This window comes from Amphibalanus amphitrite, unplaced genomic scaffold (assembly GCF_019059575.1).
Source record: "Amphibalanus amphitrite isolate SeventyFive unplaced genomic scaffold, NRLGWU_Aamphi_draft 000365F_arrow, whole genome shotgun sequence".
Lineage (NCBI taxonomy): Eukaryota > Metazoa > Arthropoda > Thecostraca > Balanomorpha > Balanidae > Amphibalanus > Amphibalanus amphitrite.
This window is the reverse complement of record NW_024881859.1, coordinates 253858-276301: the sequence shown is the minus strand read 5'-3', so window position 1 is coordinate 276301 and position 22444 is coordinate 253858. Positions and strand designations below refer to the sequence as shown.

The window sequence follows — 22444 nt, the reverse complement described above, 5'->3', positions numbered from 1 at the left end:
AGCCTATTGTTTTCAATAGTAGATGCGCTTCCATCACCCATCGCTGTTCGAATCGAACAAAGCAAAATACTCGAGTTTTACTGAGTGTTGACCTTTTTATTGTAAATATATTGAGGCGTTAGGTACACAACACTTGCGGCTCTTGGCGAGCGGCCAATACTACACGTAAACACTTCACAAAGGGTCCAGTAGCCAGTACATGGGACAATGAGAGGCGCCAAAAGTTCGGCACCGGGCGAGGTTCGAACCCGCTTCGGCAGCCCACCGACACGACACTGCAGATACGCACCTGGTAATCGCGGCATTTACCACCAGAACGTACACAAATTCTCAGTAGTTGAAACAATAACGTTCGAAAAGTTCAAACAATGAAAACAGTCAATCTTGTCCCCAAGATTGACAATGAATAATTTGAAATGCTTTAGTACGGCAAAAAGCAAATACGTTGCATACCGGAAAACAGCGAACCATGCGAGGAATTCCAGGTTTAAACTGCAGCGCCGAGGGTCGGCAGCGCCCTGTGGGGTTCCGGCCGGCTGCGGTCGACAAGGTAGTGCGGCTCAAACAAGGCCACGCCACCTTGACAGCGCAGACCAACTTAACTAGACGGCATGCGACCTTACCGCCGACTTTCACATGCCATATTCACACTACAGATGGGGGCAGTTTTCCGGCAGACGCAAACTGCTTACATAATATAGAAGTATACACACCGTGAATTATCTTTAGAAGACTCCTTGATGTGACTATTTCGAATGTGTCAGAGTAAGTGATCAGTTATAAACGATATTGCTCGTGCCCAACGAACTCAAAGCGAGGGCAGTCAGTCATGGTTTTCTCCTAAAATTTAGAACCCGCAAAACTCCGAAAGCTTAGAAGCAAGCACATATCAATCAGAACACAATCCCTTGGACGATATAATTCACCTCCGCTGATAATTATTTTGCATCGTTCACCTCCGTTGGGGTGGGTTGGGGGCTCACTCTGACAGCACACTACCGGTCACGGCGGGCGGGCCGGCCGCCCGCGCTCACACCTTATCACTAGAGCTGACAGTCGCGGCCGGCGGTGGACCGGTCCCCGGCGGAGAGCAACGCGCCACTACTCAACTACCGACCACTCTGACTACAGGCTACAGTGCTGCGAGTACCGCCGGCGGACAGGGGAACGGAACAGGGGGACAGGACAGGACGGAACACGGCAGGAGGAACACGGGACAGGACAGGACGGAAGACGGGACGGGACGAAAGCGGACGGCAGAGCGGATAGGACAACACGAAAAAAAGACAGGACGGAGGTGGAGCCGACGAACAGTGACTTCGCCAACAACTGTGAAATATACCAACGATGAGGTTGATCCATAGAGCTAGCAACAGAAGGAGAGCTGGAAGGATGGGCGTGAAGTACACATGGACGGGCAGTGGTTCAAAATTGCCGTCCATAGCGGGGAATATTGTCAGATTACAGGTGGCCGGACGGCAATGAATGGTTTTCAGGGCTAAGCCGAGATCCAGGGACAGAACTAATGGACAAACCGCTGAGAATACGAGATTCGTAGAAAGTCGGGAGCAGCCTGTTGCCGCTGGCAGCATCGCACTAGCAAGTTCCCAGTCAAGAATAAAAGGGATCCAACACGTGAACGAGCACAGAGAAGGCGCGGCGCACACCGCCGCGGCCTGCCATCAGGACAAGCCTGCACGGAAACCCACGCAACTACCAGCTACCTACTTCCCAAACCACACTGCTTACGGCTAAACCAGAGACACGCCCACGACGACCAGTAACAGCAGTAAAATGACACACGAACGCACGCACACTGACACGGCACCGGTCCGCCGGCCAGCCGACTGCCGCTGCCGCGCCGGGGGGCCGGCCAATGACAGTGCGGTCCATAGAGTCGGATAATACACGGAGACGGAGGAGAGTCGGGTCTGGGAAGTCTGATCGTACACATTCAGTTCACGCAACCACGAGGGTTTGCTGTTCCTTGTCTGATACAGTTACGCGGCCTATCGCAAGTAGTTTACTCACTGTGAATGTCAAACCAGAAACGTCGCGAACCAGGTCGCGAAAATATACTAGGCGACGGTTATAACAAGTCCAGAGTTCTAAGTACATCGGTTCAATTCTAAAGCACGGAAACTTCACAGACAAAAGCACTACTGGATTTCGGTGAGGCTATGAAAACGTTCGAAACTGAGCGCTGAACACATGAAACCGAAGTAAGTTTCGGTTCTCACCAAACAAAAGCTCACAATACGATTGCATTACTTATGTTATGGTTAACGAATAATCGTAACAAAGCTAAGAGCGGCATGCCGATAACCAACACATCGTTTTCATTTCGACCGAATCAGCTGGTGCCTGCCTGTTACGAATTTATGATTCTAGATAAATATCCCGAAACTCGATTTCGAACAGATTTCGAAAAGAAAGATTTCGACATCAATCCTCCGTTACCCGATGAATTTCCTCTATTCTCTCCCCAATCAGGATGACTCTATGCCCTCTACGTTGTCAGGGCCGGCTGACAGTGACGGCGGCAGCGGCAGCAGCGGACGGCGGACGTCGGCGGCAGTTATAGCTCCATATCCCTCGCCTCATCCTCTGAGAACTCTGAGAGCTCCGACTCGGAGTCCGAGGAGAGGTCGTCGGAGACCTGCGGCGGCGGAGCGATCGCCTCCTCCGTGGCGTAGCGCCGCACGTGCTCTGTCAACAGAGCGGGGGACCGTGGGGGGGGGGGGGGGGTGAGCGGCGCGCGCAGCCGGGCGGTCCCAGAGTGAGCCAAGGTCAGCGCACAGCGGCCGTTCACGCGTGAGCGTCGTGCCATAGAGCCTCCCAGCTGCGTCAACGACCACTGAGGCAGTGCCAGCGGGGCGACAGGCTGGGGTCGGGGTGGATCGCCATTCCATGGACGCGCAGGACAGTGGGTTATACGGCTCCCAGCTGCTGATTCCAGAGCAACGGCGCACGTAACACCACCTGTAGTTGAGGCTACCGCCACAGCGCCGCTCGCAGGTCCGCCTAATGGCTCTTTGTGCTCCGTCCACGGTAAAGCTCGCAGTAACACGGTGCGAGTTACTGCCGGTTTGAAAACAGGGACTGGTCCGGCACACACGCCAGCTCGCGTGGGGAAGAGCGCAGCGGACCGAAACGTCGCACCTCACGGCAGCCCCAGGATCAAAGCCCGTGTCCACGGAATCTGACAGCCGTATTTGTCAGCCGCCCTGCGACACGGACACTAATTTCATATCGTGCCATGACAGACAAAGCCATGTTTATCAAAATGGCTGACGGTAGTCCTCAACAGCGAAACTCAGCTCAGTGGTGAGAGCCTGCGAGAATCAGAAGCGTGCTAAAAATAAACACGCCCTTCTCCATACCCCCTGATGTCATTATTAGTCACCAGGTATGACTAACTCGGTGCACTCCAGCATCGAGCGAAGGGTACAGCAGGGAGTCATATACCACGAAGCTATGCCCCAGAGTTCCACTAACTTAATCTCCCCACCCGCTGTACACAGAGCCATTTACACCCGGCCAGGTATCGACATGAGCCGGTTGCCCCACCCCGGTGAGCCGCCCCTGAGGCCGATGCAGCACTGCAGTGGCTGGTCACCGCTGGACCCACCCCGGGGTCAACGACCGGTGCAGCCAGCCACCGCTGCAGACGGCCCAATGGTCCGGGGTGGACCGCGCAGCCGGACCCACGCAGACAGCGTGAGTCAGCGGGTGACTTAAAAAAGACCGCTGCGCTTGTAGTTGCATGGCATGAAACCGAGCAACGCCTTCCGAAAGTCTGATCGATTCCGTGAGGGTCGGATCGCCCTACGCTGACGTCTACGCAGCAGCTAGCAGCCTGTCCAAAACTGTTCCAACTGCATGAAATATGAAGTAACCTACTCGGTACTCAGTAAGCTACTGAGCTGCAGCTAGCGACTTGATGGCCGTAATTTGCGTCCAAATTCACCGTCAAGTGTTGGGCCCCGAGCCCGATGGCCAAATCGTAACAAGCATCGCAATGGTATTCAACAATCAATTTTGCGCAACTATGTTTGCCAGCCCATTTTGTCTTCAAGCTTCAAGTTACATTCCTATGCACTATTTTCACATGTGCAGTAGGTAACAATGCCGTCCTAACCATGCCCCATCTCACTGTCTGAGTGTTTCGCATAAACATGTTCGGTCTTTTATTTCACCATTTTCACACCACACCCTGACACACGAAATGCTAGCGACTATCCCCCCCCCGCAGGACTCACCTGCCACCTTGCGTTTGTACTCCTCAGGCTTGTGCATGTACATGGCTGCCGCGTCTCCGTTGAGTGGGTCGATCGGGTTCGGGTAGGTCAGCAGCTGCGGCAGGAAAGACTCGAAGATGTTGGAGAGATCTGAAACACGGGAGAAGCCGGTTGGCATCGATTCACGAGGATGGTAAATAGGGCGCAGGATCAGCCTCTGGAGTAAAAATGCAAGACGGATCCCCAAGCCTAAGGAGTCCATCCAACAAGAGCAGAGGGGCCCCACCCCGCCCGCGGGCCCAGCCGTTACCGACAAACAAAAGGCTAACCTCTTCATCAAGGAATACGCCGCGGTCTCCCGGATCAAACTGGACAAAAACGCTGACCGACAAATCAACAAAGAGGCTAGACGCGCCACCGGCCTCTGCCAATGCAATGGTCTGAAGACAGGACTGTGCTCCCCTTTCTCCAGGAGAGAGCTACAGAACGCCATAGGCAAGCTGAAGCTAGGCAGCGCTCCCGGCCAGGACGAGGTGTCCAACGAGATGCTGAGACAACTGGGCCCGACGGCGGAGAGGATGCTACTCCACCTCCTGAACACGTCATGGCGCTCCGGCGAAACCCCAGCAGCCTGGAGGCGAGCCACCATCGTACCAATCCTCAAGAAGGGGAAGCCCGCCAGCGCCCCCGGCAGCTACCGGCCCGTCTCCCTGCTCTCCTGCATCGGGAAACTCGCGGAGCGACTGGCCCAACGGCGACTCCAAGCTTGGCTGGAAACCCACCACAAGATGGACCCAAACCAAGCCGGCTTCCGCAAGGGGCACAACACTAACGACCAACTGATCAAGATGACTCAAAGCATCTTCGACGGCTTCGAGGCCAAGAGCCCCAACCGATCCGCCCTGGTGCTGCTGGACTTCCAGCGTGCCTATGACCGCGTGTGGCACGCTGGACTGGCCGCCAAGCTGGCCCGTCTGGGCACGCCCGCTTGTGTAACCAGGTGGATCATGGCCACACTGCGCGACAGACGGGGACGGGTGCGGTGGGAGACATCCATCTCGGACAGCCGCCTGTTCCCCCAGGGCCTGGCCCAGGGCTCCGTGCTGGCCCCCCTGCTCTGGAACATCTACGCCAGCGACATCCTCCCGCGGGCCCCACCCGGAGTACACATCTCTGTGTACGCGGATGACGTGGCCCTGTGGGCCACCGAACGGAAGCTGTCGCAGTGCGAGGCGACCCTCCAGCCAGCACTGGACGAAATCTCCGACTGGTGTACTCGGTGGAAAGTGCAGCTGTCGGCATCGAAGTGCTCGGCCACCCCGTTCTCTCTGGACCCTCGCGAAGCCGGAGGAAAGGTACACCTCAAGCTGAGCCTCCAGAACCGACCCGTCAACCATGTCACCTACCCAACCTTTCTGGGACTCAAGATGGACGGCGGCCTCACCTTCAGTGAGCACATCAAGCAACTGAAGAAGTCGATGGCCAGACGCAGAAACTGCCTAGCCGCCCTCGCCGGACGCAGCTACGGCTGCAGCCGCCGCACACTCCGAGCAGCCTATATAGGATATATCAGGTCTCTGGCGGACTACGGTTCGGCAGTCTACATGACCCATGCCGCCCCGGCCTCCAGACAAGCCCTGGAAGCGGAGCAAAACGCATGCGCCCGTATCATCACGGGCTGCATCCGCCCGACCAGACGAGACGCACTGCTCGCCGAGGCACAGCTGGAACCCCTCACGGTACGAGCCAAGAAACTCTCCTCGAACGAAGCCCAAAGACTGAAGAGGCTCCCTCCCGACGACCCGGCAAAGGAGGTGATTGATCGGGAGGTCCTACCGAGACTGAAGTACAGAGCCCATGAAGCCTGGATTCGAGAGGTTCAGCAAGCCGGCACAAACTCCGGCCCTCCCCTGCCGTGCGATGAGGACGTCGTGCTGGATGCAAAACCCTGCGTGCGGCGAGTTGCTGCCTGGATGGCGAGCGAGGCGGGCCTAGCGGAGCTCCCAGCGGAGCCGCTGGCCCTGACACCGCCTGTTCTTCTACCGGACTCCACAAGGCTGACTACATCGACCTCTCTGACGGTGCCCACCTCGCGCACAGACCCACCGGAAGCGAGAAGAGCTGCAGCGGAGACGACGCTGGCGTCTCTCCCGCAGCCCGACGTGTCCATCTGGACCGACGGTTCGGCTGGGGGCGGCACGCACGATGGCGGAGGGGGAGCCCTGCTGATCTTCCACCAGGAGTCCCGCACCGTTCAGCTAACGGTAGCGGCCGGGAAGGTATGCAGCAGCACCCGGGCCGAACTCGTGGCCATCCGCGAGGCGCTGGCCGAGGCCGCGGGCGATCTGCCTGACCGGCCGAGTATGCTGCTCCTCCTCTGCTGCGACTCGCGTGCAGCCATCCAGTCGCTACAAGACACGGCGGACTCCCAGTCGGCTCTGGTAGCGGAGATCAGGGACCTGCTAGACACCATCACTCGTTCAGGCCACAGACTCCACTTGCAGTGGGTGCCCGGCCACGCGGGCCTGCCGGAGAACGAGGAGGCGGACCGTCTGGCAGCGATCGGGAGCTCGCGCAGACAGGACCAGATCCCCGTGGACCTGTGGTCGGCGAGAGCCGCGGTGGCCCGCCGGGCGCGGGCGATGTGTGATGCGCGCGCCAGACGCAGCCACCCGCACCCCGACCCGACGCCCGGGCACGACGGACTGGACCGCCGAGCGTCGGTAACCGTGGCGCAGCTCCGGGTGGGATGTTCGCCCCTGACAGGAGACACCCGGCACCGACTCGGGCTGGCCGAGTCCGACGCGTGCGTCGACTGCGGCGAGCCGGACTCGGTCCCGCACCTGCTGATGGACTGCCCCGCACACCAGGGGCCTCGGACCCGCCGGTGGGGCCCCCTGCCGACGCTGGGGGAGATATTCTCCACCGAAGCTGACCTCATCGTAGACTTGCTGGTGGAGACGGGCCGGGCCCCACGGGACCCGGCCTAAGCTGGCAAGGAAGAAGAAGAAGAAGAAGTAAAAATGCACGTTAAATTTAGTAGCAAGCCCCCGAACTGAAAAAGGTCGCCGAAATTTTGACCGCAAATCATTACATCAATGAAGAGCTGTTACCAAAACCATGCAACCCGCATTTTTCGCCACATTGAATGTGTGACTGGGGAGCTCCAGCAGCAAGGTCATGTCGGTATCCCACCTTAAGTGCCCGGTCGAGCGATGGGAACGGCACCTGCCACAAATGCTCGTCGGGTTCACGATAAATATGAAAGACGCCATCACAAGACCTATGATCTGTAGCTTTATGCAAGCGCTTTATGGTCGTGCGCTAGTGTATCGTTGACTTTTTTACTTCGTTCAGATCATAAATAAGAGGGATGTAGTTTAACCAAACACAGGAAGGAAACTGACAGGTGTCACGGTCAAGACGGTAACAGCCTTCAGATGGCCCGCACCTTTCGAGCATTTATCGATCATTAAATACAATTTTAGATATGTGCGTTTCCGACTTGCACATTGCAATCGCAAAATCAACATAAGATTTATCGGGAAAACTGCTGAATGCGAGAAAGGTGAAAATCAATGTCACATTTCAACGTACACCAATGTAACAAAGTCTCAGTACCAAATCGTAATCAAAATCGTTCACGAAGTACGATTAATAAGCTGTCGGCACAATCTATCATCCATTAACTACGCGGAAAACCCCCAACATGACCCTCCAATTAATTGCTCCTATTTGCGCCCACAGCACCCTTCTCATCCACTGACCGTAGAGTGCCGTCCAGGCCTGGTTGATGACGTCCAGACAGACGGTGCCGGACATCTCGTCGATGTTGGGATGGTAGACCTTGTTCATGAAGCCGATGCTGGGCGATTTGAACGGGTAGTGCTCGGGCAGCAGCACACGAACCCTCCAGACCCCGCCCTCGTACGGAGCTGCCAGACAGACAGGGCGTGGTGGCTGTCACACATGAACTAAAGCACAGCTGAAAATCAATTCGTATGATAACATGTATAGCTGGGCGCAAAGATGTGAGCAAAATGGTATCTTATCTCTAAGCATAATTCACAAACTGTTGGCATGAACTAGATCCTGAACAATTATCAGAAAGAGCTTGGCAGCTAAAGAGCTAGTAATAGCATTTTAGCATTTATGTTCTGTCCTTGCTTGCTCAGCTTTTAGCCCTCAGCAGGGACATTACCAATATTGTGGAGACATCTGATAGATCACAAACTAAATATTTATTTGCCCTTCCCATTCCTATCCATTCTAGTCTAAAAACTAAGAATATTTGCAATCTAGAAGGTCAACTGAAAAACTGGCTCCATAAACCCACATGATTTTTGCACCACTCTTTAAGTTCATAAAGTTTTAGAAATGTAATGTTGGCTGAGAACCCAAGGGGCCATAACCTTCTCTCTGGCTCTATGTCCAATTCCATGCATTTTGACACTTAAATCATTCATCCAATGACCAATGGCTACTTAATGGTTGGCTTTGATCAATGAAGCATGCACTGCAAATAAAGTGGAGACATCTTTAATATTGAACTAATTATCCAGCATTCTTTCAAACATTAAGCTAATATAATTTACATGAAACTGAACAAAACCATTGCTTCCAAGCACACAATCAAGTAATCAACCCTCTGTAGCAGCCCTGAACTATTGCAATGAGATATTTCATACTCACTTTCTTTTGGTCCATAGAACTTGACACAAAATTCATTTAGCCCTCCCATTATTGTCACTTCATGCTTGCTTTCAATCCTGAGGAATTGCTTAAGGAATTATATTCATTTTTTATGAGAAGTCATATACTAAAAAAAACTGAGTTGTATCCATATAATGTACAATCTATATTGTTCATATATGAAAGAAAACCATTGCAAATAATAGGGGAAGTTGGGGGAACGCCGAACACTTTTTTTCTGACGCCCGTAGCACGCAAGGTAGACAACATAAGCTATTCTTGTTGGCGTCATTCGAGAGGCCAGTCTTTTGCCTTTCAAACATACCAGGCGCATTTGATGAATTCGCATACCGTTAAGCGCACAAACTAAAAATATCAAAGAAGTGACTTTTTCGGCGTTGCCCCGGACTGCGGGGAAAGCCGAAAATGGGAGAAATGATCTACGGGGAATGCCGACATTGATGTTCTGCCACTTTATCTCAAACTTTATCCAGAATTTATCAAAGCTGACACGCGTTTTAAGAGCTTGAGGACGCTTGGTGCACACTGGAAGTTATAATTGTGTGATATAATAAGAAAATGCCAGGTAAATAATTCCTTATAGGTAACAGGCCGTTGTGTCTGTTGAAAGTGTAATTTGTGTGACTAAAAATTCGCGTTGCTATTCTACAGCAGTAAAGTCCACGTAGCGTGCTTTAACGTGCGTAATTGCACGTTCTCGGCATTACCCCAGCCAGCCATACTTTCATTTGCAGGCCCATAACTTTTCAACGTGCCGTATGAATTTCAAATAGGCAGCACACTTATGCAAAGACATGCTGAAGATTACTTGACCGCATTGGCCAGACAAACGGTAGCATAATGAGTAAGAAATGCAGCTTCAAAGGCGCATGTAGTACAAGGAACGCGTACCTTGAAAACGCTCTTGGCGCCCTCACAGCCGAAGTATTCCGAATGACGACTCGTAACAAACATGCGATAATTGTAGTCACTTAAGCTTCAGAGCATCACTGACAGGTGGCATCCATGTCTTACGGTTTTCGAAATATCTCGAATTTCGGCTTTGCCCCAACTCCGGCATTGCCCCAACTTCCCCTAATGGAATTCTAATCACACACAGGCAACATGCTTGTATCTCACATTAGCCTGACTGACCCACAAGATCCAGGCCATGCTATAACAATAAAAATACTCTAAGTCAGAGCCTAACAAACAAGCCATTTATTATCATCTAAATACTTGGGCTAACTTTTAAATCGCTTTTCAATAGGAAGGTATCTTTATAAGAAGTTCAAGTCTACTAAAGCCAGATTGGATTGGCCCTGAAATGCATGAAAGGAAAATTTAGAATCCTAGAAATTCTGCATACTAAATCAAGCATAATGCAACAGGCCATGAAAGCTTAGTGCTCAGTCCTGAAAATATGTTAGGTTGTTGAGCTTGTGTCCTATGCACTGGTTGTGCCTTGGGTTGTGCATCATGCAATAAAATCAGTAGGTGGAACTATGCTGCCGTGCAAAGGAAAAAAAGGGTATCTCAGAAAACTCAACTTTTCAGGAGAGCTAAAAAACTATTTCTGGCCGTTTATGTCTTTTCCTTCACATCTAGGTTAATGCTGAGGCTATTGTTTACCATCATTCGATCACTTACGGTTTGATGCATACCACGGTACCTTTTTTATTTTCATAATATGCATATGGGATAAGTTATGATGTATAATGTTTATTGCCTTTGCATCTGAGAGCCATAAGACAGCCATAGTGCAAGGGAAAAAAGGGGCAAGTCGCCGACGACTGAGATGCCGCTTTTTTCCTTTGTAAAGTGACGCTGATTTTCACACATGTACAACTCTTGTAAAAGAATGAATGGCTGAATGAATGGCTGGAAGATACCATTGGCCCCCGGATGACGAGAGCCTTCGGTGACCGAGACGCCGGCCCTATCCGTTCCCTGGGGAATCACGAGCCCCCTCCCCCCCCCGGAGTCCACGGCGGCCAAGCTTGGAGCCTGGCCAGCGCCTCTTCACTCCTCTTGGAACCCGGGGGGGCTCGTGATTCCTCAGGGAAGGGGTGGGGCGATTGTCTAATCACCGAAGGCTCCGAGGTCCACCTACCGGGAACTCGGACGGGCTCGTGATTTTCCAGGGAAGGGACGGGGTCGGCGTCTATTCACCGAAAGCTCCAAACCGCCGGTCTCTTGATTCCCCAGGGAAGGGACGGGGCCGGCGTCTCGTCAGCCTAAGCATCAAAGTCTAACGGGAACTCGGAGGGGCTCGTGATTCCCCAGGGAAGAGACGGGACCAGCGTATCGTCACTGGAGGCTCGAAACTCGGCCGGGAACCCGGAGGGGCTCGTGATTCCCTAGGGAAGGAACGGGTCCGGTGTCTCGTCAGCGAAGGCTCCGAAGCCTTCCGGGAACCCGGAGGGGCTCGTGATTCTCCAGAGAAGTGACGAGACCGGCGTCTCGTCACTGAAGGCTCCAAACTGTTGTTGTTCTAGTTGTCCCTCCGCTCAGTCAAGCGTAGCCGAACGGCTCTGGAGAGACCTGGTAGCGGTCGCCAGGGCCGCCACCACGTCGTCGTCCCGCAGGTCCTTTAGGTGTGGGTGTATAGACCCCAGCACTCGCATACGGGTTCCCATCAGAGCCGCGCAGCGCGCCAGGACGTGCCTCTTCTTTGCAGATGGGGCACCGCGCCGCCGGGCACATGTGGTTGTTGCATTGTTCGCAGCGCCCGCCAGGGTTTCGTCCAATCCTGTGTAGGTATTGTGCCGACGCCGATCAGTGACCGTCTCGTAACTGATGGACGTCGGCCGCCCTCGTTCGATCCAGGACGGTCACCGGCGGAGGGGGGTTGTTCATGGGCTGGCCGGTGTTCTGCACCGGCGAGCCCATGAGGTCCCGGTACCAGCCCTTGGGCCACCTCGCCGTCACTCGCGCCCGCGCCGATCTGGTCGCGGCTCGGTGAACCGTTTGCACGTCCAGCGGGGCTCTTTGGCCAGGGTGTCCGCTCGTTCGTGTCCCACCAGCCCGCAGTGAGAGGGGACCCACTGCAGATGGGCCCGGCGGCCCCGCTCCGCCAGCGTAAGCAGGGCCTGCCATACTGTGGGTGTGGCACCCAGCCGTGATTGCTGGGCCGCCGATCCCACGCGCAGGGCCGATAGGGCCGACTGGCTGTCGGTGCACAGCATCACCGGGCCGCCCGGGTCCTCCTCTGGGTGGTCCAGCAGCCAGCTCAGCGCCACCATCTCGGCATGGCCAGGGCCACCATCTCGGCCCGGTAGCTGGAGCACAGCCGGCCCGCTGGGGCTCGCAGTTCCTGCTCTTCTCCTCCCGGACGAACCATCAGCGCGCCAGCGCCTCATTGTCCACTCCGCCCTCCGCCGAGCCGTCCGTCCAAATCCAGGTCGCGCACTGGGTTAGGCCTCTCAGGCACCTCTCCGCCGCCCGTCTTCTGTCCGCTGCCGACGCGCCCAGCGGTAGTTCGCCGACGTCCAGGGCCAGCGAGACACCAGCCGCGCCCATCCACGGCGGGGGACGGCGGGAGATCATCGGCTCGATGGGGCCCGCAACACCGGCCGCCGTCCAGACTTCCCGGCCCAGAGAGCGCCATCCCCCGGTACTCCTCAGGCGTACGGTGGGACAGGCCTCCGCTACTCTTCTAAGAGGGTACTCCCGGGGTAGAGCCAGTGCTTTGGCCAGAAATCTCGCCGCTAGGGACTCTCTTCTTGCTGCGACTGGCACTAGGCCCGCTTCCGCCATCACCGCGTGGGCTGGGGTGGAGAGGGGGTACGCAGCGATGATGCGCACCACCGCCCTCATCTCTCTCTCTTTCCAACAGCTCCACGTGGGAGGGGGTGTCGCCGGGAGCCACGCTGCTGCCGCGTGCTCCATGACCCCACGGATGTAGCCCTGGGCCACCACGCGGAGCTGGCGTTCTTCTAGGCCCCAGCTGCGGCAATCAGCTTTTTGAGTTGGCGGATCCTTGGTCGGGTTCGCTCCTTCAGACTCCAAACTCGGACGGGGACCCGGAGGGGCTCGTGATTCCCTAAAGAAGGGACGGGGCCGGCGTCTCGTCAGCGAAGGCTCCGAAGTATATTTATTTATTTTATTTTATTTATTTATTCAGGCCTCCCTCCAACGGGCACTTTGTGGCCCATTTACAGGAGGGCTCCTCCTCCTCCTGGCCCTTGTTCCCCCACCCCCCAGGCTACGGCTGAAGTGGGAGCCTACCCCACACCTGGTGACACAGCCGGGGACGACGCCCGCGGAACGGGCGGAACCGGGAATCGAACCCGAATCCGGCACCGCCCGCACCGCGGGTCGACGCCTTAACCGACTGCGCCACCAGGGCCGCTATATCGGAAACCCTGAGGGGCTCGTGATTACCCAGGGAAGGAACGGGGTCGGCGTCTATTCGCCGAAAACACCAAAGTCCGCCGGTGATTCGGAGGGTCTCGTGATTTCTCAGGGAGGTGGCGTCTCGTCACCGAAGGCTACGAAGTATTCAGAGAGCTTGGAGGAGCTCGCTATTCTCAAAGGAAGGGACGGGGCTGGCGTCTCGTCTCGTCAGCTTAAGCATCAAAGTCTAACGGGAACTCGGAGGGGCTTGTGATTCCCCAGGGAAGAGAGGGGGCCGGCGTCTCGTCATTGGAGGCTCGAAACTCGGCCGTGGGCCCGGAGAGTCTCGTGATTCCCCAGGGAAGGGAGGGGGCCGGCGTGTCGTCAGCGATGACTCTTAAGTCTTCTGGGAACCCGAAGGGGCTAGTGATTCCCCAGAGAAGCGACGGGACCGGCGTCTCGTCACTGAAGGCTCCAAACTCGGACGGGCACCCCGGAACCCGGAGGGGCTCGTGATTCCCCAGGCCCCAGGGAAGGGTCTCGTCACCGGAAGCTCCAAAGTCAGCCGGGAACTCGTGCGTGTATATGGGGGGGGGGGAGGGGTACTGAGAATAGGATACTATCGCTAACCGACGGCGATCACTATGGCGTCAAGATCATAGGGGTGGCGCACCCTTTGGATGTTGGAAATGTTTGCGTTCTTAATTTAGCGACCATTATAGTAGGCGACGCCAAACAACAAAAGCAGAATATGGATATAAGTAAAATTAAGGTGACATCTTATTGTCACTTGTACGAAAAAACTGTTTAGTAACAAATTGTCGGTATACTGACCCAACGCTAAAATAAGATCCATTCAAGCACCGCCATTTATACCAATGATTTACAATACGAACGGGTCATGGAGCACCTCTCTCTGGGAGGTTCATTCACTCTGGCCGAGTTGCCACTTTTTTCCCTTGCAACGCTTTGTAGATCACGATGAAAGGTCAAGGGAAAAAAGCGGCATGTGGTCAAATCGAACTTACCCCTTTTTTCCTTTGCATATCTGATGTCTTTTGGGCACTCTTTACAAAATAATAGCTTTTGCCAAAATTAAAATGCTTATATCTCAAAATTTTACATATATAACCTAACAAGATATTAGTATCAGACTATTTGCCTCGTAGAGATCTATCTGGTGATATCAATATCTTAAAATCACCAAAAATTGAGTTACCCTTTTTTTCCTTTGCACGGCAGTATGGTCATGAGTACCCAAATATAGGAACGTTCCCATTTTTGGGAACGGAGTTCCCAAATATGGGAACGGGCGTTCCCATTTATGAGAACGGAAGGTAATTTTTCGGCCGTTCGCCCACTAAAACTCATTAGTGCATCACGTCTCAAAAAAGTGCACGCTGATTTAAGTATCTACTAAGTCTCTATAAAATTATCTTTAATCTGACCGTTGAACAAGGAAATTGACCGTTGAATGATATTTTTAATGATTTTTTGAAATGACGGAATGGTGAAAACATGGGTTACACTACGGGCCTGTTCCAGCGCCTCCAGTAGAAATTCTTGACTGGAGGCTCTACCAGAGGTTTCACTGGAGGCGCTGGAACGCAATCTGGAGATTTCTGGAGATTTGTGTAACAGATACCAAAAGAAACACGATTGTTCTCTCTTGAAACACAAAATTTGTTTTCAATTTTATTTAGAAAGATTAACAAAATTATAGCAATGTAATTTTCTTTACATTCAAGTTGTAAAATTATCAGTCAAAAGTCCTTTGTTTACATTCGTGATTGTCACAAGTGCGCCATAATTGTAGACCAGAGCCTCCAGAGAAATTTGGACCTCCCAACTCTCTGGAGGCTACTGGAGGTTTCTGGAGCTTTGGCGAGAGCTTTCTGGAGCTTTCTGGAGGCGCTGGAACGCTCTCTGGAGGATTCTAGAGCTTTCTGGAGCTTTCTGGAGGTTTCTGGAGGCGCTGGAACAGGCCCTACATTTAACATGCAATTTTAAGGAAAATGAAGCGTTTTTTTACATTTTGAGGTCAAGTATAATAATTTTCGCCTGGTTATGAAGTTTCATACTAGCGACACCAGATGCTGACATATGCAAGCGAACACGCGGACAACCCCAAGGTAATATTGTTGACATTTGGTGTCGAGGCGAACGACCGCGTAGAACGTGCGTGATTTTACCGAACTACTGTTGTAAACTCAGTTTGAGTGGTCGAAAATTATTCAGCTGTATTTTATCAGCCCGGAAAGACATATATTATTTGGATGCTAGCTGTTTAGCGCAGTGGCGGCGGATTCGATTTTGGCGTGGGGGGGCAAGATCCCTGTCGAGATGATGTCATAGGCGGATCCAGAAAGGCGTTTTCGACGCTGTAGGGGACATACCCCCCCCCCCCCCAAGTGTCCAAAATCCAAAAACTCCTCGGATTTCGATTCCTTACGGATCTACTGCTGAACAATATAAAGAAAAAACAAATCTGATAAAAGTGTTATTATTAGGAAACATAAGGTACGTTTTGTCTATTTCGGGCGATGCAGGAGCCAGGGGAGGGAGAGAAAATATTTGCTTTAAATGCCCGCTCCCTGGTTCCGCCAGTAAACGATGCAACGCTTTTCGTATTGCTGTATTAGAAAAAAAAAACTCCAATGGGAAAAGTTGTGCCATAACCCGATCGCATATTAGATGTTGAAGAACGGTTCCAAATCTTTAACAAGTAGGCGAGCGCTATTCTTCAATGAGGTAACTCGTTACCATTTCCTCTGTTCATTTCCCGTTCGATTTCCGTTTAACCTTCCTTTAAAAATTATTTCTGAGACAGATATCAACTGAAACTAGCTCACAGCGGGAGGAGACCGCTCAAACATTCAGAGACAGTCGGTCGCATCTAAACCTATTGGGACAGCGATCCGCCAGAAACCCTCCCCAAGGCAGTAGTTCGCCAACTAAGCTCACCGAGACGGGCTGTCTCGATGGGTTTATACAGTTAGCCTACAGCAAGGCTTAACTAAGGCCCAAACGCTCGTCAAGCTGGGAACGGAGGGCTAAGGCGAGGGAGCGGCGGGCTAGGGTGAAGGAACGGTGGACTGGAATGAGGATCCAGAAGCTCTGGGTGGGGCGTTTCTTTATCGGGGCTTTAGGGTGCGCTGACTGCGGTAAGGTCCAAATTATCACACCAAATTTTGCCACGACATCTACCGATTTAGGCACTCGAGAATCAGCGGCCAGTGATATCTGCAAAGACGAAGCATTTCCAACCCTAGCTTCAGCCTGGTGTTAGGGTGCCTCAGGTGGCTTTAATTACAGTTGCACATACCAAACGACCTCAGTGCAGCCAGTCTATGACCGAAACTATTCGGAACAGACTTCAACAAAAAGTGAGACAAGGTTAGTGCTTTCGTTAAGTGTGCCATAGTCTAATAGACTTGGGCCCCGTTGGCTTGACCCACTGGAAGGTGGTAGTTATCCGACGCTGCGGGGCATACTCATTTTTCCAAAATGCCTCAGATTTTGCTTTCGTGTTCATAGGCGGCGGAACGGGGAGGGCACCGGGGCACCGTGCCCCCTTTGATTTTGGCATTTTAACGTTGGCCCTATGGGCGTTGCATGGAAAGAATGGGACCAAAAGTCGGCAGTCCCCCCCCCCCTCCCTTAATTGAAGGTGTTCCGCCGCTGCTGTTCGTGTTTGATGCTCTTTATTCTATAGTCAGCCTTTAGACAGAGGGGGGCCCACTAATGATCAGTGCCCTAACCCTCAAAAGTTTCCAACATTAATTTTTACTTTTTTAATAGTGAAAACTGAAATAAAGCGGATACTGAACAGTGAACATCCAGTTTTTACACTGGCCCCACACAAGCCTCCGAATGCCCAAAGCAGATCTCTGATGACCGGCCTTTGGGTGTCATACCATACCGTGCATTGGTCAATGTCGTCAATGTGCACGACCTCGGCGTTTACCATTTTATGCGCTGGAAACTGTTGCGCTCGAAAAAATCGGGGGAGTGGCTTATTATGAGCGCTCATCAGTCCTAACTACCCGCAAGCGAATGCCTAGCCCTTCCGTCTCCGCTCGCTTGCGATTTGGCATTTATGTAGGCACAACATAGAGGCAAACGACCACTGAAGGTATGAGTTGCGTCACTTGCACACATCTATAAATCGAATCTGAAAAGACAAAAACAAAATGATATAAAGCGGAAATGGTTAGCATTTACACATATTCAAAAGGCACCGTTGGACAAACTGTAGGAGCGCTAGCTGCAATATCAGGTTATGGAAATTTTCCTCATGTTTAGGGCACAAATTATGGAGGGGCAAGAATATACGTTTGCCCCTCGTCCAAAAGTTTCTTAGGGAACGATGCCTCCTCTGCCACCCCGTATCCGTCGTCCCTGTAAGCGGTCACTGAAGGCCTGGGTTGCCACTGCTTCACGTTGACGCTTATAATGCCTCCAAAACTAGGTTGAAGAGCGGAAAACTTCAATTGAACGTTAACGCTTGCCATTTAAAGGTAGTGTGCCACCTTTGAAAGATTTCCCATTTTATTTTTCCTAGGATAAGAAGCTGCTGTTTTTACCTAATATCGCAAAAAAAATCAAAAATGGGCCTGGAATAGTGCCTTTTTCGCCTAAAAGTTTATCGGTTTTTCGATATGTATAACAACTGTAGTGGGCTGAGCTGCAAACAGGCGTCGGCAACAATCGCGAATGCGGCGCACATGTGACAATAAGCAACGGTCACTACAGAGTTACGAGTTACGACGTACGGGAATGAGTTATCAGCTGTCTAATCGTAGACAACACAATGTCGAGCCTTAAACTGTAAGCCTGTATTGGTATTGTTTCTTTTATTTGGCTGTCGAACATTATTTATGGTTTGAAATATGATTTTATGTAAAATAATTGATATGAAAAAGCCGTCTCTTAAGTTATGACCCAATTTCACCACACGCAAGTGGCAGAAATGACAATGATCAGCTGACGCATTTTTTTTTGGCCGAAGTCAGAGCGCGCGGCCCGACGCACCACCACCGCACCACAAAGCATGAGCAGAAGCCGCACCCAAAGCCAGGGCCCCGGTAACGTGAGGTAGCCGAGTCGGGGCAGCGTGCGCTGACCCAAGCCGGGGCCGCAGCTTTGGGCGCGGTCTGCCGCATCCCCGCGGGCAGCCCCGGGCTATCACATGACACCGGGAGGACGCGCGGCCCCGGCTTGGGTCAGCGCACGCTGCCCCGACTCGGCTACCTCACGTTACCGGGGCCCTGGCTTTGGGCGCGGTCTACCGCACCACCTAACAGGCGTGTTCGAAACCGCAGAAGATGATGATGAACGGGTTTATCGAAACTTGATTGGATGAGCATATCGGTAATAGCGATTTCAGTGTGTGCATTTATTGTTCATAGTGGTGTGAAATGTGGTTGGGGTACGACCGACAACCCGTCGGGGCGAATTTCGCACTGGGGTACTCAAAATTTGAAGAATTTAAGACGTTTCCATGAGTTTTGAAGGTATGGATATGTTCTAAAAATCCGGTTCTCCTTATCTGGGCCATTAACTCCATATGGTCCAGCAAAGCTGGCACACTACCTTTAAGAAAGGCAACGTATGATAAAGTATATGGGCATCTGGTTACATTTTCAGATGATCGAACAGAATAATCAGGTATATGGTTTCTTGTCTAAGCTTTGTCACAAATTATGGGGGGGCAAAAAGATACTTTTGCCCCCCCACGAGTTTGCCAGGGGGGGCAACTGCCCCCCTGCCCCCCCGAATCCGCCGCCCCTGGTTTAGCGTTGTTTAATAAGGAGCGTCATGAGCGTGGTTTTTGTCTTCCGTGTTTCTAAGCATGATCGTTTTGGGGGAATTTCTCTTATATAGGTCGCTCTGTGTGGCTTATTTATAATTTCTATGCTGATTTCGATCATTCCTCGTGCCCATCCTACCAGGCCTTTTGCCACTTACACTCATTAAGAAAGGAAAAAACTATATTTTCATTGGGACTAGGTCTTTTGAGGGGGTAGGCAGACAACTGAACCAGTGACAACTGAACCAGGGACAACTGAACCAGTAAAACTTAACCAGGGACAACTGAACCAGTGACAACTGAGCCAGTGACAACTGAACCAGCGACAACTGAACCAGTGACAACTGAACCAGCGACAACTGAACCAGTGACAACTGAACCAGTGACAACTGAACCAGGGACAACTGAACCAGTGACAACTGAACCAGTGGACAACTGAACCAGTGGACAACTGAACCAGTGGACAACTGAACCAGTAGACAACTGAACCAGTGACAACTGAACCAGTGACAACTGAACCAGTGACAACTGAGCCAGTGACAACTGAACCAGTGACAACTGAACCAGTATGACAACTGAACCAGTGACAACTGAACCAGTGACAACTGAACCAGTGGACAATTGAACCAGTATGGCAACTGAAACAGTGGACGACTGAACCAGTGGACAACTGAACCAGCGGACAACTGAACCAGTGGACAACTAATGTCGCACTGCGCTATATAGGTATAAGGTAGCGCGTGGCTGGACGGACGGTCTGTGCCAGTCTGCCGGTCTGCCAATTGATCTGTCCGATCTATTAGAGTGTCCGTCCGAGAGCCGTACGACGGCTGACAGGGCTGACAGAGCCTGGTGGTCGCGAACTGGTGTGGTAACCGTTACGCCCACCTGGGACGCCCGAATAGTTAGCAACGTATAAATAATATTCACTTTGATGGCCTAACTCGGGACAGACAGGGCACGCAACGTGGGCTTGGCAGAGTTCAGCCCGCCTGGACCCAGAGGAATCTCCGGTATATAAATGGATTCACTGCTCGGGCTTACATCGGGCTTACGCCAAACGTCGCACAACTAGGGCTAAACAACGGCTGTCCTGAGCTCGCCGAGAGGCCCAGAGGGCATACCTCCGGCAGAGCATAGGCTTCAGTCGGCGTTTTTGTGTCATACGCCGACTTAAGTCTTTAGCCCAAGCGCTAGCCGACTTAAGCCCGACTAAAAATCTCGGGCAAGCCGCACTTCAGCCTGCTTGGGCCCGGAGTAAAATTGCTCGCTGGGCTACTGGTTAGTGGTTCAGTTGTCACTGGTTCAGTTGTCCACTGGTTCAGTTGCCACTGGTTCAGTTGTCCACTGGTTCAGTTGTCACTGGTTCAGTTGTCCACTGGTTCAGTTGTCACTGGTTCAGTTGTCATACTGGTTCAGTTGTCACTGGTTCAGTTGTCACTGGTTCAGTTGTCACTGGTTCAGTTGTCACTGGTTCAGCTGTCACTGGTTCAGTTGTCACTGGTTCAGTTGTCTACTGGTTCAGTTGTCCACTGGTTCAGTTGTCCACTGGTTCAGTGGTCCACTGGTTCAGTTGTCACTGGTTCAGTTGTCTCTGGTTCAGTTGTCACTGGTTCAGTTGTCACTGGTTCAGTTGTCCCTGGTTCAGTTGTCACTGGTTCAGTTGTCACTGGTTCAGTTGTCCCTGGTTCAGCTGTCACTGGTTCAGTTGTCACTGGTTCAGTTGTCACTGGTTCAGTTGTCCTGGTTCAGTTGTCACTGGTTCAGTTGTCATGGAACCCTTTTGAGGGTGTAACATATTCAGCGTTCCCATTTTTGGATACTTCCTTGTACTCGTCAACTATCGTTGATAAACAGACAGGTGCTTGACATGTCTCCACCCTCGGCACGGACGGTGGATATAGGTATGGAAGACCTTGTTGAACATCGCTGAGCGTTGTGAATTACGTAATTCTGCAGAGGGGGGCGTGCCCGCTGTGAGATCGATGGGAATAAAAGCGCAGAAGACCGGGCGAAACATGCGACGGTCTTGCCGGAAAGGTCATCTGATGATTGTTGCGTTAACAATAATTTGTGGCGTTGGACGTGATGCTTGTTAGTGAAAAGAGCCCCTGAAAGGCGTCGGTGAAATCGTTCCCAATTTTGGGTACGCCGTTCCCATAATAAGGAACGCTTGCAGCGCCAGTGTACGAGAGCGTTCCCAAATTTGGGCTCGCGGCCCGGATGATGGACTGCTTTAGAAATAGGGGAACGATTTGAAACTACGATGGGCCTTACAATATCAAACTCTTTCCCAACAATATTGAGACAAATATCAGGCGGTTCACGATCGTTTTACATTTTTTGGACGTCATTTAACGGTTCTTTTTCTTGTTTCAAATAATGCCTACATGGCGTTCCCATATTTGGGTTTATCGTTCCCAAACATGGGAACGAAAATGCGTTCCCAAAAATGGGTACGCTTGACCATAGTTCCGCCTACTGAAATGGATAGATGAAAAAATCCAGTCATATGTCACTATTCCTGATGTTGGTAGTGTTTCTCTAAACATCAATGATGCTCAGTCAAACTCTTCATTCATGACACTTTCCTGTTTGATTTAAAACCAATATTAAGTATTATTACATATAAAAATAAGAACACATCAACATTCATCAGACATCAATGTGAGAGACTGGAGTCTGGAGACAGCTTATCATAATGGGACTTAATGGTAATAATACACAGGAATCACCTATCAGAGTTAAACTGCATGAGCAGAGCATGAAGAAAAAGCAAATTAAAGAGTCATGCATAGACAGGATGTCAAGAAAATTGAGAACAAACAAAAAAACATCAGATCTCAATCGACAGACGTAACAGTCCCAGTCCCGAAAATGAAAAAGGATACAGTTTTATAACATCCGTGTCCATTCTCTTCTTGCCGGCGCTAGGAGAAGACATTTCTGGATCCGACAAGGCTTCCCTTGGGAGAGATAAGTTAAAGAAGAAATGAGTCAGTCACGCAAACAACACACTCGAAGCTAAAGGACAAACTGACACAACACAATGGAGAGACCCCACTGCGCAATCATCGATCACTTTTCAGTTACGTAACATTACTCGTAAAGAAGTAGGCAATTTTCCTGACTGAGTTGCATGAATTTCCAACAAAGCACAAGTTTAGTTGTTGAATTTATATCGTTCGTTGGAAATACTCAGATTTAAACTTATTTGTCCTATATTTTTACCGAAATAAGTATGTGAAGCGTTACGTCTTTGAAAGTGGAACCTTTTACCTTGAGGTCACGTGACCTATCAGCTGGTGCATGTAAACAAAGGCTAGTACAGCTAGTATAATCATCGACTTTAGAACAAAAA

General features: G+C 51.8%; 1 protein-coding gene across 1 annotated transcript; it reads right to left on the bottom strand.

Annotated features, from left to right (window-relative positions):
- Positions 1 to 75: 75 nt before the first annotated feature.
- On the bottom strand, positions 76 to 22215 carry LOC122389622 (ubiquitin-conjugating enzyme E2 H-like). The gene is made up of 5 exons (XM_043381818.1): positions 21975 to 22215; positions 8934 to 9010; positions 8009 to 8176; positions 4263 to 4391; positions 76 to 2709 (listed from the first exon to the last, which is right to left on the bottom strand). The coding sequence occupies exons 1-5, from the start codon at positions 22025 to 22027 to the stop codon at positions 2579 to 2581; spliced, it is 558 nt and encodes a 185-aa protein (XP_043237753.1). The 5' UTR covers positions 22028 to 22215; the 3' UTR covers positions 76 to 2578.
- Positions 22216 to 22444: the final 229 nt, after the last annotated feature.

Excerpts from the sequence above, each read along its gene's own strand:
- LOC122389622 (XM_043381818.1), bottom strand. The coding sequence starts at position 22,027 with ATGTCTTCTCCTAGCGCCGGCAAGAAGAGAATGGACACGGATGTTATA. Across the intron at positions 9,011-21,974 it reads GACACGGATGTTATAAAACT|GATTGAAAGCAAGCATGAAG; the intron begins GTATCCTTTTTC and ends GCAATTCCTCAG. Across the intron at positions 4,392-8,008 it reads GGCCTGGACGGCACTCTACG|ATCTCTCCAACATCTTCGAG; the intron begins GTCAGTGGATGA and ends CCCGTGTTTCAG.